At 45.4% G+C, this 14,238-nt stretch overlaps 1 protein-coding gene across 6 annotated transcripts in view; it reads left to right on the forward strand.

Moving 5' to 3' along the window:
* Window positions 1-6,275: 6,275 nt before the first annotated feature.
* PRPSAP1 (phosphoribosyl pyrophosphate synthetase associated protein 1) overlaps window positions 6,276-14,238 on the forward strand; it is a 29,594-nt gene continuing 21,631 nt past the window's right edge. The window contains exon 1 of one of the 6 annotated variants that reach the window (XM_075845989.1): window positions 6,276-6,377. Coding sequence is in view for 1 of the 6 variants with exons in the window: in XM_075845988.1 (XP_075702103.1) it covers window positions 9,479-9,527 (49 nt within the window). In the remaining 5 variants the exon portion in view is untranslated. Of the gene's footprint in view, window positions 6,378-6,555; window positions 6,744-6,944; window positions 6,960-9,352; window positions 9,528-14,238 lie in introns of those variants that run through there. The other 5 variants (XM_075845992.1, XM_075845990.1, XM_075845991.1 and 2 more) reach the window with 5 other exon arrangements.

Genomic DNA, 14,238 nt, shown 5'->3' on the forward strand with positions numbered 1-14,238 from the left:
ATGATGGCGGCTGCGCGAAAATCACGCATCATACGCTGCTAACACACGGAGCTGTTATGTACACCTTTTGCACGTGCAAAACGCCCATGCTCGTGTGAATCCGGCCTGTGTGTGTGTATATATATATATATATAGTAAAACGGGACCTTCCAGTCAGTCTTGTAGCCAATCAGGCAGATTTACACATACAGTTGTCCAGAGTTTATTGTGCAGTCACAGACAGTAATTAAACAGGCTTCGCTTTAGCAGGAAATGTAGAAAATAAAAGGTCCTTAGTTTCAGGAGAACACACAACTCAAGTTCAGGGCTTCTCACCAAGACTTGTAGGTTCAGTTCATATGTGCTTGCTCTTTGCACCCTGGTAAATTCAGGCTTTGCACTCCCAGTCTGGTCTTTCTGCACACACTGCTCTCTGGCAGTCGCGTTTATTAGGCTGGGTTCACACAACCTATTTTCAGACGTAAACGACGCGTATTATGCCTCGTTTTACGTCTGAAAATAGGGCTACAATACGTCGGCAAACATCTGCCCATTCATTTGAATGGGTTTGCCGACGTACTGTGCAGACGACCTGTCATTTACGCGTCGTCGTTTGACAGCTGTCTAACGACGACGCGTAAAAGTACAGCCTCGTCAAAAGAAGTGCAGGACACTTCTTTCAGACGTAATTTGAGCCGTTCTTCATTGAACTCAATGAAGAGCAGCTCAAAATTTACGGCTGTCAGAGAAGCCTCGCAAAATGCGAGGAGGAGCATTTACGACTGAAACGAGGCAGCTGTTTTCTCCTGAAAACAGTCTGTCTTTTCAGACGTAAAAGCCAGCTACCGTGTGCACATACCCTTAGTCTCTCTGGACACACCTGGACTCCAGGATCAGGTAGACAACACCAGACATGGAGTATGGAGCGACCTTCTTACATATTCATTCACCAATAAAACCAGGACCCAAACTCCAGTTACTTACATTACTGAGACAAGAAGCCTCAATGAAACATATCCCCCATCAACTACTTTACCCACTCATTGTTTACATATCCCCCCCTCTGCCAAAAGCCGAGGGGCTTGGCACCTGCTGCCACCAGTGGACCCTTGACAGTGCATCTGCATTTACATGTAATTTATGTTCCCCCACAAAATCAAAGTCCTGTAATGCTAGGAATCAACGTGTCACCCTAGCATTATTTCCCTTATTTTGACTCATCCACTTCAATGGTTGATGGTCTGATACAAGCCTGAACTTTCTGCCAAGCAAGTAATATCTTAAAGAGTCTAGTGCCCACTTGATTGCCAGACACTCTCTTTCTACAATAGAGTAATTTTTCTCACATGAGTGGAGTTTTCTGCTCATGTACATGACTGGATGCTCTTCTCCATTAATTTCCTGAGACATGACAGACCATAACCCAACCTCTGATGCATCGGTTTGTATTACAGACAAAGGAGCTGCTTTACTGGCAGTTAGGCACAAACCGTCGGTAATAGCCTGGAACACTTGTTGTTACCATCTGATTGTTTGCATTAAACCTGTGTTTCTCGAGGTGCGGTACACGTACCACAAAGGACGCATGCTGCACCCACAGCACAAACCATTAGGGTGGAAACACACTAGGCAGAATCAGGACAAATATCCTGCGTAAAACTACACAATGTATCCGACTTGGTAGCCGCAGTCAATTCCGTCCGAAAAGCTGCACCAAATTGAAGTGCGGTTTATCGGGCACCATGTCCGCTGCGGAAATCCCGCAGCAATAATAAAAAAAACTGTTTAAACTTACCCGTCATGGTGACGCGTCTTTTCGGATGGAGTTCCCTGTGGTTACCAGGGCGGATACACTATGTAGCTTTACGCAGCGTATTCGTCCTGATTCCGCCTGCTGTGCTCATACCCTAAGGGAATGTTCACACGGCTTATTTTCAGCCGTTTTCCGGGGCGTAAACGCCTCGAAAAACGGCTTATAAATGGAAGCTGAAAGCCTCCAAACATCTGTCCATTGATTTCAATGGGAAAACCGGCGTTTCGTTCCGACGGGGCGTTTTGTTTACAAACGGCGCATAAAAAAACACCCTGTAAAAAGAAGTGCACGTCACTTCTTGAGCTGTTTTTCATTGTGTCAATAGAAAAACAGCTCCAAAAACGGCCGTAAAAAACGCCTGATGCATAAAAAACGTCTGTAAATCAGAGGCAGTTTTCCCTTGAAAACAGCTCCGTATTTTACAGCCGTTTTTTTGTTTTGCGTGTGAACATACCTTAAGGACACACAAGGCGGATATGCTGTGTAAAAGTACACAGCGCATCCGTCCTGGAGACAGAGGATCGTGTCGTTATATTCAGTCCGTGATATACGGACCGTATGTCGGCAGTGTTACCCGGACCGAACACAGTGCAGGTAGCCGGGCTCCTAGCGTCATAGAAAACTGTCCAGGCTGCTAGTGATGTCAATCAAGATTTGGGGGGACACTATTTTAATTTTCGCCTCAGGCAGCATATAAGCTAGAATCAGCCCTGAATGTGTGCGCCCCTTTATCACTACTCTACCCATCATCTAATGGCCATTTGCAGCAGGATAGTTTCATGTAGCATGGCACAGATAAAGTTGCCAGCACCAAATGTCTGAACCACTTGCTCTATGTCAAGTGTTTTCTGTGACAACTTTGACAATTTTAGAAAACATGCATAAAAAGGTCATAGACAAAAATTGCGCCACATTATAGAGGTACGACATTAAGGCAAAATATCATGCCGTGTGCGCCATTTTGGCGTATTTCCTTCAACAATATTGCTAAATGTGCTGTAATGAGTTCCCTGTACTCCAGGGGTCTTCAGGTATAGATCCGTAGCGTTACAGCCATCTACTCCCCTCTGCTCTTCTCTCTAGATGAGCCCCTCGTGGCTGTATGAGAAGAACTTGGTCAGGACGGGTTTTCAGCCTTTCATATTTACTGACAGCAAACAGAGATCTTAAAAATAGTGAAGAATTGAAACACGAAGAGACTGATTTACATTTATGCTAGTTTTCTGGAATCTGAGGTCCAAACTGGCTTTGTTTTAAGCTTATACCATATTCAAAAGGGGAAAGGTCATGAGATTCAGGGACGTATGAGGGGAAGGAACTGGAAGTCCCAGCATGTCCATGCTGTAGATATTCACTGGGTACTGGGACATTGTATATGGGAGAGAACTAGAAGTGCCAGCATGTCTAGGCTGTGTATATACAACAGAGGCTGTATACCAGAAGAGGACTAGAAGTCCCAGCATGTCTAGGCTGTGTATATACAACAGGGGCTGTATACCAGAAGAGGACTAGAAGTCCCAGCATGTCTAGGCTGTGTATATACAACAGGGGCTGTATACCAGAAGAGGACTAGAAGTCCCAGCATGTCTAGGCTGTGTATATACAACAGGGGCTGTATACCAGAGGAGGACTAGAAGTCCCAGCATGTCTAGTCTGTGTATATACAACAGGGGCTGTATACCAGAGGAGGACTAGAAGTCCCAGCATGTCTAGGCTGTGTATATACAACAGGGGCTGTATACCAGAAGAGGACTAGAAGTCCCAGCGTGTCTAGGCTGTGTATATACAACAGGGGCTGTATACCAGAAGAGGACTAGAAGTCCCAGCGTGTCTAGCCTGTGCATATACAACAGGGGCTGTATACCAGAAGAGGACTAGAAGTCCCAGCGTGTCTAGGCTGTGCATATACAACAGGGGCTGTATACCAGAGGAGGACTAGAAGTCCCAGCGTGTCTAGCCTGTGCATATACAACAGGGGCTGTATACCAGAAGAGGACTAGAAGTCCCAGCATGTCTAGCCTGTGCATATACAACAGGGGCTGTATACCAGAAGAGGACTAGAAGTCCCAGCATGTCTAGGCTGTGCATATACAACAGGGGCTGTATACCAGAAGAGGACTAGAAGTCCCAGCATGTCTAGGCTGTGTATATACAACAGGGGCTGTATACCAGAAGAGGACTAGAAGTCCCAGCATGTCTAGGCTGTGTATATACAACAGGGGCTGTATACCAGAAGAGGACTAGAAGTCCCAGCGTGTCTAGGCTGTGTATATACAACAGGGGCTGTATACCAGAGGAGGACTAGAAGTCCCAGCGTGTCTAGGCTGTGTATATACAACAGGGGCTGTATACCAGAAGAGGACTAGAAGTCCCAGCGTGTCTAGGCTGTGTATATACAACAGGGGCTGTATACCAGAAGAGGACTAGAAGTCCCAGCGTGTCTAGGCTGTGTATATACAACAGGGGCTGTATACCAGAAGAGGACTAGAAGTCCCAGCGTGTCTAGCCTGTGCATATACAACAGGGGCTGTATACCAGAAGAGGACTAGAAGTCCCAGCGTGTCTAGGCTGTGCATATACAACAGGGGCTGTATACCAGAGGAGGACTAGAAGTCCCAGCGTGTCTAGCCTGTGCATATACAACAGGGGTTGTATACCAGAGGAGGACTAGAAGTCCCAGCGTGTCTAGCCTGTGCATATACAACAGGGGTTGTATACCAGAGGAGGACTAGAAGTCCCAGCGTGTCTAGCCTGTGCATATACAACAGGGGCTGTATACCAGAAGAGGACTAGAAGTCCCAGCATGTCTAGGCTGTGTATATACAACAGGGGCTGTATACCAGAAGAGGACTAGAAGTCCCAGCGTGTCTAGGCTGTGTATATACAACAGGGGCTGTATACCAGAGGAGGACTAGAAGTCCCAGCGTGTCTAGGCTGTGTATATACAACAGGGGCTGTATACCAGAAGAGGACTAGAAGTCCCAGCGTGTCTAGGCTGTGTATATACAACAGGGGCTGTATACCAGAAGAGGACTAGAAGTCCCAGCGTGTCTAGGCTGTGTATATACAACAGGGGCTGTATACCAGAAGAGGACTAGAAGTCCCAGCGTGTCTAGCCTGTGCATATACAACAGGGGCTGTATACCAGAAGAGGACTAGAAGTCCCAGCGTGTCTAGGCTGTGCATATACAACAGGGGCTGTATACCAGAGGAGGACTAGAAGTCCCAGCGTGTCTAGCCTGTGCATATACAACAGGGGTTGTATACCAGAGGAGGACTAGAAGTCCCAGCGTGTCTAGCCTGTGCATATACAACAGGGGTTGTATACCAGAGGAGGACTAGAAGTCCCAGCGTGTCTAGCCTGTGCATATACAACAGGGGCTGTATACCAGAAGAGGACTAGAAGTCCCAGCATGTCTAGCCTGTACATATACAACAGGGGCTGTATACCAGAAGAGGACTAGAAGTCCCAGCATGTCTAGGCTGTGTATATACAACAGAGGCTGTATACCAGAAGAGGACTAGAAGTCCCAGCGTGTCTAGGCTGTGTATATACAACAGAGGCTGTATACCAGAGGAGGACTAGAAGTCCCAGCATGTCTAGGCTGTGTATATACAACAGAGGCTGTATACCAGAAGAGGACTAGAAGTCCCAGCATGTCTAGGCTGTGCATATACAACAGGGGCTGTATACCAGAAGAGGACTAGAAGTCCCAGCATGTCTAGCCTGTGCATATACAACAGGGGCTGTATACCAGAAGAGGACTAGAAGTCCCAGCATGTCTAGGCTGTGCATATACAACAGGGGCTGTATACCAGAGGACTAGAAGTCCCAGCATGTCTAGCCTGTGCATATACAACAGGGGTTGTATACCAGAGGAGGACTAGAAGTCCCAGCATGTCTAGCCTGTGCATATACAACAGGGGCTGTATACCAGAAGAGGACTAGAAGTCCCAGCATGTCTAGGCTGTGTATATACAACAGAGGATGTATACCAGAAGAGGACTAGAAGTCCCAGCATGTCTAGGCTGTGTATATACAACAGGGGCTGTATACCAGAAGAGGACTAGAAGTCCCAGCATGTCTAGGCTGTGCATATACAACAGGGGCCGTATACCAGAAGAGGACTAGAAGTCCCAGCATGTCTAGGCTGTGTATATACAACAGGGGCTGTATACCAGAAGAGGACTAGAAGTCCCAGCATGTCTAGGCTGTGCATATACAACAGGGGCTGTATACCAGAAGAGGACTAGAAGTCCCAGCGTGTCTAGGCTGTGCATATACAACAGGGGCTGTATACCAGAAGAGGACTAGAAGTCCCAGCATGTCTAGCCTGTGCATATACAACAGGGGCTGTATACCAGAAGAGGACTAGAAGTCCCAGCATGTACAGGTTGTTTTCTCCAGACACGACAGAACGTATCTGATAAACGCCATTGGCGGGCTCTCCTGGCTAGAGCGCTTCACCCCGCCCCTCATGTGACTGATCACATGACCGTGACATCATCAAAGGTCCTCAGCTCTCGGAGACCTAGCATCTACGGGTTATAAGGAAGTGAAGAGAGACTTGTGTACGGAACTCCGGTACGTACCGCACACCCCTCCCCCGCCTCCTGTGGTCTCCCCTGCACCCCACTGCTCATCACAAGCCTGTGTGCGCCCCTTCTCCGCGGATATGTATTGTGTAATGGTCCGGTTTCCTCTCTGCCGTATCTTACTGCTCAGAGCTGCTGTCACAGACGGCATCACATACTGCTCATCTCGTACTTACAGGGGAGCTCCGTGTTTTAGTCCCTTTAAATACTGTATTAAGGAATGTGACAGCTGAACATTGCAGACGACAAGCTGACATAAACGGCCCTTGTATTCCGCTGACGATACCTGCAGTGCAGCCGTGAAGTCTGTCATCCCCGGCCGGTTATTATCCGTGCAGCTCCTGCTGATTTTCTAGTAGGCATCTAGTCGTCATACAACTCCCTAATCCAGTTCATGAAGCGCTGCTAATATATTATTGCCTAATCCACCATGATCTCCAACTACGCCTGTCGTGGCATGCTGGGAGTTGTAGTTTTGCAAGGCCATAGATTGGAGATCAATGACTAACTTATCACCTCCCATATCTGATGTAGAAGACAGGCACGGGGAAAGCTTATCCTGGCAGTAGCGGTAATGTATGACGTCACCATTTCTGGTGCCCGTGTCTTCTAGCTAGTGAGAAGAGATGGACTGTTATGCCCATTGGCACAGCCTGGCAGCCTCTCTCCAATGTCCGTTTACAGAATGTAGGTGCCGGTTTTCTGCTAGCATCCATATATTCGATGGTTGCTGGAAATGCATTTATAAGCAGAGGTTCCCCTGGGCGTTATGCCAGGGCTTCGCTTTCAAGCCTGCCAGGCAATTCTTTTGTATACGACATTAATAGATGGTATGACTAATTATAATAATAGCCAACAGCCCATAGCACTGTATAATGCAGTAGCGATTTAGTCTTGCTGTGTGTTCGTTGCTTTGTTTCTGCAGTGATGACATATCCTGCTTGTTCTGATCTTCTAAGGGCCGTTGCTTCTTTGTGTTCAATGTTTTTCCTATGGGGAAAAAAAGTTGCACGCTACCTTGGAGCCAGTCCCATGGTCCTCAGCATTGCCTTCCCCACCCCCAAAATATCAAAGTATGTCACCAGTGCTGTTAGGCCGGATTCACACCAGCGTGTTCGTTCTCTGACATACAGACTGTATGCCGGCAGTATTACCCGGACCGAACTCAGTGCAGGGAGCCGGGCTCCTAGCATCATAGTTATGTACGACGCTAGGAGTCCCTGCCTCTCCGTGGAACTACTGTCCGTACTGAAAACATGATTACAGTACGGGACAGTTGTCCTGCAGAGAGGCAGGGACTCCTAGCATCGTATATAACTATGATGCTAGGAGCCCGGCTCCCTGCACTGTGTTCGGTTCGGAAAATGCTGTATATCACGGACCGAACACGCTGGTGTGAATCCGGCCTTAAAGACATGGACTCTCCGCAACAACACGTCCTGTTCTGTTTAGCATTCCTGCCATGTAGAGGGGAAAAAAACCTGTCCGCTCCTTTTTATCTTGCCTTTTTTTTTTGGTACTACTGAGTTCGTTCTGGATTCCCACTCTCCAACAGAACCAAAGGGGCTAACAAATTCACCTTTTTGGGCAAAAATTGGAGATTCACTTTGAAATATACTGTAATCTAGAACCTCTAAGCACTTCTAGGTCATATCATCGGCTTGGAGCTTCGCACTTCCAGTTTTCTTACTGAGATGCCCGAGTGTCAGAACTGTGATCTTGTTGTAGAACCAGCTCTGTTCAGCAGGTCTCCGTATCACAATCTGTCTGCCGGTGGTGATATTAGGCCTGGGCACTAGGGGCACATGCCGCAGGTTTTTTTGCCGCATCTCGCAGATATCGCCCTTTTGGAGTTTATCCATGCCTCAGTCTTGCCTCTGCTGTGAATCGATTTTTATTTTTTTTATTTTTTTTTAGGGCTTCCTTCTCAACTGACCAAGTGCCATTACATACAATTATTCCGACACCACAAAATACAAGGAGGGGAGACCATGTCCTTCTCCACCAAATAATTTTTCCAATTATTTCTTGACCAAAATACATTTTGGATTCTCATTCACACTCACTAGACAACCACCACTGACACTCCCTCGTACACCTTTATCCGTAGATGTTCGTCCTAAAATACATCTTTAACCAATTCAATATAAAGGTCCAGCGGTGAATACTTTTTTCTTTCTTTAGTAGTGAATGATTTTATGATATTGGAGAAATCTTTCAGCACGTAAAAGGAAGGCCATGAAAACCTTGTCGCTAATCTAACAGTATTGCTCGTCAGGCAGCAGACAAGGGCCTCTGGAGGCATATTATACAGAACAGGTCAGACTACATCGCTGAACACTACAGATCTGACACCGGGCAGACGAGGGTTCATAGAACGCGCATTGCCGATAATTGCCCTGTGTAAACAGGGGAACTATCAGCAGATGAACGAGCAAACCCTCGTTCATCTGTTGGTCATATCGTTTTAAAAAAGTAAACAGGGAGACGCGCTGCCGCCATGATAATAATGTATGGGGACGAGCGATCAGAGTAACGACCACTCGTCTCCATCCATAGCTCCATGTGACGGGAGCAAACGAGCGCCAATCAACGATGTCTCATTGATTGGCGCTTGCTGCACCGGCTGATTACCGGCCGGTGTAAAAGGGCCTTAAGTTTTACCAAATTTTGCACTCGAATTATTTCTGGTGTTGATTTTTGTAGTGCACACTATCCCTCTTGTATTAAAAGAACATTGGGACATATTGACTATGGCAAATGCACCAGAATTCATGCCATGCCGCATGGTTTGTTACACAAAAAAAAAAGGCCAAATTTATTCATGACGTGCGGCACAATTTTTTGCACGAAATACTGGTCTTAAGGAAGCCAAAAAGAGGTGGTGTAATTTAGGCAAAAGTATCTAACATGTCTATCAAGAAGTGGCAAATCTATCACACGGTGTGTAGTAAATTTGGCGCATCTTCTACCTGTCTTCTTCAGGTTCTGCCCCAATGCACCAAGATCTGTAGATCGACCACTTGGCTCCTCAGCCAGGTCAGGACGCGTTCATTGCTGTGATGAGCATCATTCTCGTTTCACCTGGCCATGCATGAATGGAGACCTTTCACCGCAACGTTACGGGGGGAGGAACATGGTAAATGGCACTGAAATAGCCGTTCATAGCCGAAGCTGTGCCATAAGATGACGTTTCCAAGTTCTGTAGAATCTCCGCCTGCAGCAGACAGAGATATAATTGTCCCCTGCAGATATAAAGTGATGTCATCTACAGAACATCTGACAGCTTCATGGTGGGAATATTGTTTCATTCCATAGATGATATTCTTTTAGGCTTACCTAGAAAGTATCTACCTAATATACAAATATTTGTGAGCTAGTACTGTCGCATATGGTTTAAACGATCTCTCGCTCAGGACCCCTCACTAAGCCGGAGCGAAGAACTGCTAACAAGTAGCGTCATTCATCTGGCACAGACCCGTGCTGATCCCATACGAAAGGGATTATTGGTCCGTGGTTGTCCAGGAGTAAGAAAACATGGCGGCTTTTTTCCAAAAACAGCACCACACCTGTCCACAGGTTGTGTGTTGTATTGCAGCTCAGCCCCATTCACTTCAAAAGACTGATATATGAGAGTGTTTGTTGGATCGCTCAGAGGGGGTAACTTTACATCTACACCCATCTTTAGCCAGGGAGAGGTGAGCGGTGGAAGGTGTTTTTCTAGATTATTAGGGAAAGCTAGATGACATCTCCATCCCAAGCTGCTGGTGGCCTTCAGACATGTGCTAGTAAACACTTCCAGAATGTGCCCCATGGAAATGCCATTTCTTACTATATTACAAACGTCTTGTTCACACTGGGCGATTATCGGGCAGACATGATCATAACGTGTAAACAGGGAGACGCGCTGACGACATGATCATAACATATAGGGACGAGTGATCGGATTAACGAGCGCTCGTCCCCATCCATAGCTCCGTGTGACAGGAGCAAACGTGCGCCGATCAACGATGTCTTGTTGATCGGCGCTCGCATTATCGGCCGGTGTAAAAGGCCCTTTAGGCCCCTTTCACATGGCTGTTTATTGATCAGGATTTTGCTTCAGTATTTGGAAGTCAAAACCAGGAGTGGGTCCAAAACCGAGAGAGAAGTATAATGGAAAGATGTCGCCTCCCTCAAGTTTTGGACTCCACTCTTTTCATTTAGTATATTGAGGGATATTTTAGTACATGAAATTGCGCCTGACGTTACGAGAGGTCGGAGGGGGTTAAAGGGGATCACATCTGACATGCTAATAAAAATTTGCCCTCGCTTGCCATTGATTGGCATTACGGATTGGATGCAATGGTTCATCCGACTTGCTCTGAGGCTTCTAGAGGTCCTTTTACAATGGCCCATATGGGCTGTGAAAACGAGCGCCGATTAACCAGACCGCTTGTTGATCGGCACACGTTTGCTCCTTTCACAAGCAATGCTGAGTAATGTATGGGGACGCGCGGTCATTACTACGATCACTCATCCCCGTACATTCCGTCATGGCGGCTGCTCCTCTCCTGGTTTACACAGCGAGATGTGCTGCTGACAACGATAATCTTTAATCCTGCATAAACGATACGACCTGCTGATGAACGAGCATTTTCTTCTTTATTTGCTGATCGTTGCCCTGTTTACACAGGGGTATGGGCGTTCATATGAATGCTCATTTGCTCGATCATTAGCCCACGTAAATGGGCCTTTAGGCTGGGTTCACACGTCATGGTCCAAATTAGTTTTTTGATGTAGCAAAAAAACGCATTTTTATCTCGAAGTGTGAACCCAGCCTTATAAGTCACGTCTTGAGTCACATGATCCATCGTATATACACACACCCCACGCTTTCTTTAGATCCTCCGGTAAGCACTACAGAGGACCATCTGTGGGTTCACCTGCCCCTACGGATATAGTTCTTTTAGGACATTATATATAGTATCACAGCCCCCCCCCCCCCCCAAACCTCATTAAAGGAGGTTTCAAGTTTGTTTGTTTTTTCTTTATTGAAATGCCCATGATTTGCTCAAAGTTTTTAAAATGTTTGTTTTTCCATGGACATCACTATTGGAGTACATCCAGCAGTCTCCATGGATGATGTACAGTGTATATATTCATAGGACTATATACGCACATGTACGTCAATATACGTCAATGTAGAAAAAAAAGGGGTAGCCAGGTTAGAGAGGGGCCAGACTATATTGGTGGGGGGAGAAACAGAATGTGGGGAGAAGACTAGGCAACAAGATAAGGAGATCCTTTCGTTACAAAACATCAGTGTAAATAAAAAGGCCCGATTAATGTCAAATCACATTTCTGATAATAAAAGTGAAAAACTGACAGGCAAGTTAAAGTGTATGTTCACAAATGCCAGAAGTCTAGCAAGCAAAATGGGGGAGCTGGAGGCCTTGATACTGGAAGAAAATATAGATATAGTTGGTGTTGCTGAAACATGGCTGGACTCTTCTCATGACTGGGCTGTAAATCTACAGGGTTTTACACTTTTTCGGAAAGACAGGACAAATAGGAAAGGTGGTGGTGTATGTCTTTATGTGAGAAGTGATATGAAGGCGGTGGTGTATGTCTGTATGTGAGAAGTGATATGAAGGCGGTGGTGTATGTCTGTATGTGAGAAGTGATATGAGGGTGGTGGTGTATGTCTGTATGTGAGAAGTGATATGAGGGCGGTGGTGTATGTCTGTATGTGAGAAGTGATATGAGGGTGGTGGTGTATGTCTGTATGTGAGAAGTGATATGAGGGCGGTGGTGTATGTCTGTATGTGAGAAGTGATATGAGGGCGGTGGTGTATGTCTGTATGTGAGAAGTGATTTGAAGGCGGTGGTGTATGTCTGTATGTTAGAAGTGATATGAAGGTGAGTGTGAAAGAGACAATAGTGGGTGAAGACTGGGAAGAGGTTGAAACCTTGTGGGTGGAACTAGAAAGGGAGGTAAACACTGAAAAAATTACTTTTGGTGTAATCTATAGACCCCCCAATATAACTGAGGAGATGGAAGTTCAGCTATATAAACAGATGGAGCGGGCTGCACAGGCGGGTACTGTAGTGATAATGGGAGATTTTAATTTCCGGGATATTAATTGGTGTCATGGTTCGGCTTCAACTGCAAAGGGGAGACATTTCCTCAACCTGTTGCAGGAAATTATTATGGGCCAGTTTGTGGAAGACCCGACTAGAGGTGAAGCTCTGTTGGATCTGGTCATTTCTAATAATGCAGATCTTGTTGGGAATGTCAATGTTCGTGAAAACCTTGGTAACAGTGATCATAATATAGTTACATTTTACCTATACTGTAAAAAATAAACACAGGCTGGGAGGGCAAAAACATTTAATTTTAAGAAAGCCAATTTCCCCAGGATGAGGGCTGCAATTCAGGATATAGACTGGGAAGAACTAATGTCAAATAATGGAACAAATGATAAATGGGAGATTTTCAAATCTACTTTGAGTTATTATAGTGCAAAATTTATTCCTACAGGTAACAAGTATAAACGACTCAAATTAAACCCCACATGGCTTACACCTTCTGTGAAAGGGGCAATACACGACAAAAAAAGGGCATTTAAAAAATACAAATCTGAGGGTACAGCTGTAGCCTTTGTAAAATATAAAGAGCTTAATAAAATCTGTAAAAATGTAATAAAATTAGCAAAAATACAAAATGAAAGGCAGGTGGCCAAGGATAGTAAAACAAATCCTAAAAAATTCTTCAAGCATATAAATGCAAAAAAGCCCAGGTCTGAACATGTAGGACCCCTAGATAATGGTAATGGGGAGTTGATCACAGTGGATCAAGAGAAGGCAGAGTTACTAAATGGTTATACAACGTATATACAACTGAGCCACAATGTATATACAACTGAAGAAGGAGCAGCTGATGTAGCCGGTGCCAGTGCTGTTAATATATCGGTTGATATACTGAATTGGATGAATGTAGAGATGGTCCAAGCTATATTAAATAAAATAAATGTGCACAAGGCCCCGGGACCAGATGGGTTACACCCTAGAGTTCTTAAAGAGCTTAGTTCAGTTATTTCTGTCCCCCTTTTCATAATATTCAAAGAATCTCTAGTGACTGGTATAGTGCCAAGGGACTGGCGCAGGGCAAATGTGGTGCCTATTTTCAAAAAGGGCTCTAGGTCTTCCCCAGGTAATTATAGACCAGTAAGCTTAACATCCATCGTGGGGAAAATGTTTGGGGGCTATTGAGGGACTATATACAGGATTATGTGACAATAAATAGCATTATAAGTGACAGCCAGCACGGTTTTACTAAGGACAGAAGTTGTCAAACTAACCTAATCTGTTTTTATGAAGAGGTGAGCAGAAGCCTAGACAGAGGGGTCACTGTGGATATAGTGTTTTTGGACTTTGCAAAGGCATTTGACACTGTCCCTCATAGACGCCTAATGGGTAAATTAAGGACTATAGGTTTAGAAAATATAGTTTGTAATTGAATTGAGAATTGGCTCAAGGACCGTATCCAGAGGGTTGTGGTCAATGATTCCTACTCTGAATGGTCCCCGGTAATAAGTGGTGTACCCCAGGGTTCAGTGCTGGGACCACTATTATTCAACTTATTTATTAATGATATAGAGGATGGGATTAATAGCACTATTTCTATTTTTGCAGATGACACCAAGCTATGCAATATAGTTCAGACTATGGAAGATGTTCATGAATTGCAGGCAGATTTAAACAAACTAAGTGTTTGGGCGTCCACTTGGCAGATGAAGTTTAATGTAGATAAATGTAAAGTTATGCACCTGTGTACCAACAACCTGCAAGCATCATATGTCCTAGGG

This window comes from Rhinoderma darwinii, chromosome 13 (genome assembly GCF_050947455.1).
Source record: "Rhinoderma darwinii isolate aRhiDar2 chromosome 13, aRhiDar2.hap1, whole genome shotgun sequence".
Classification (NCBI taxonomy): domain Eukaryota; kingdom Metazoa; phylum Chordata; class Amphibia; order Anura; family Rhinodermatidae; genus Rhinoderma; species Rhinoderma darwinii.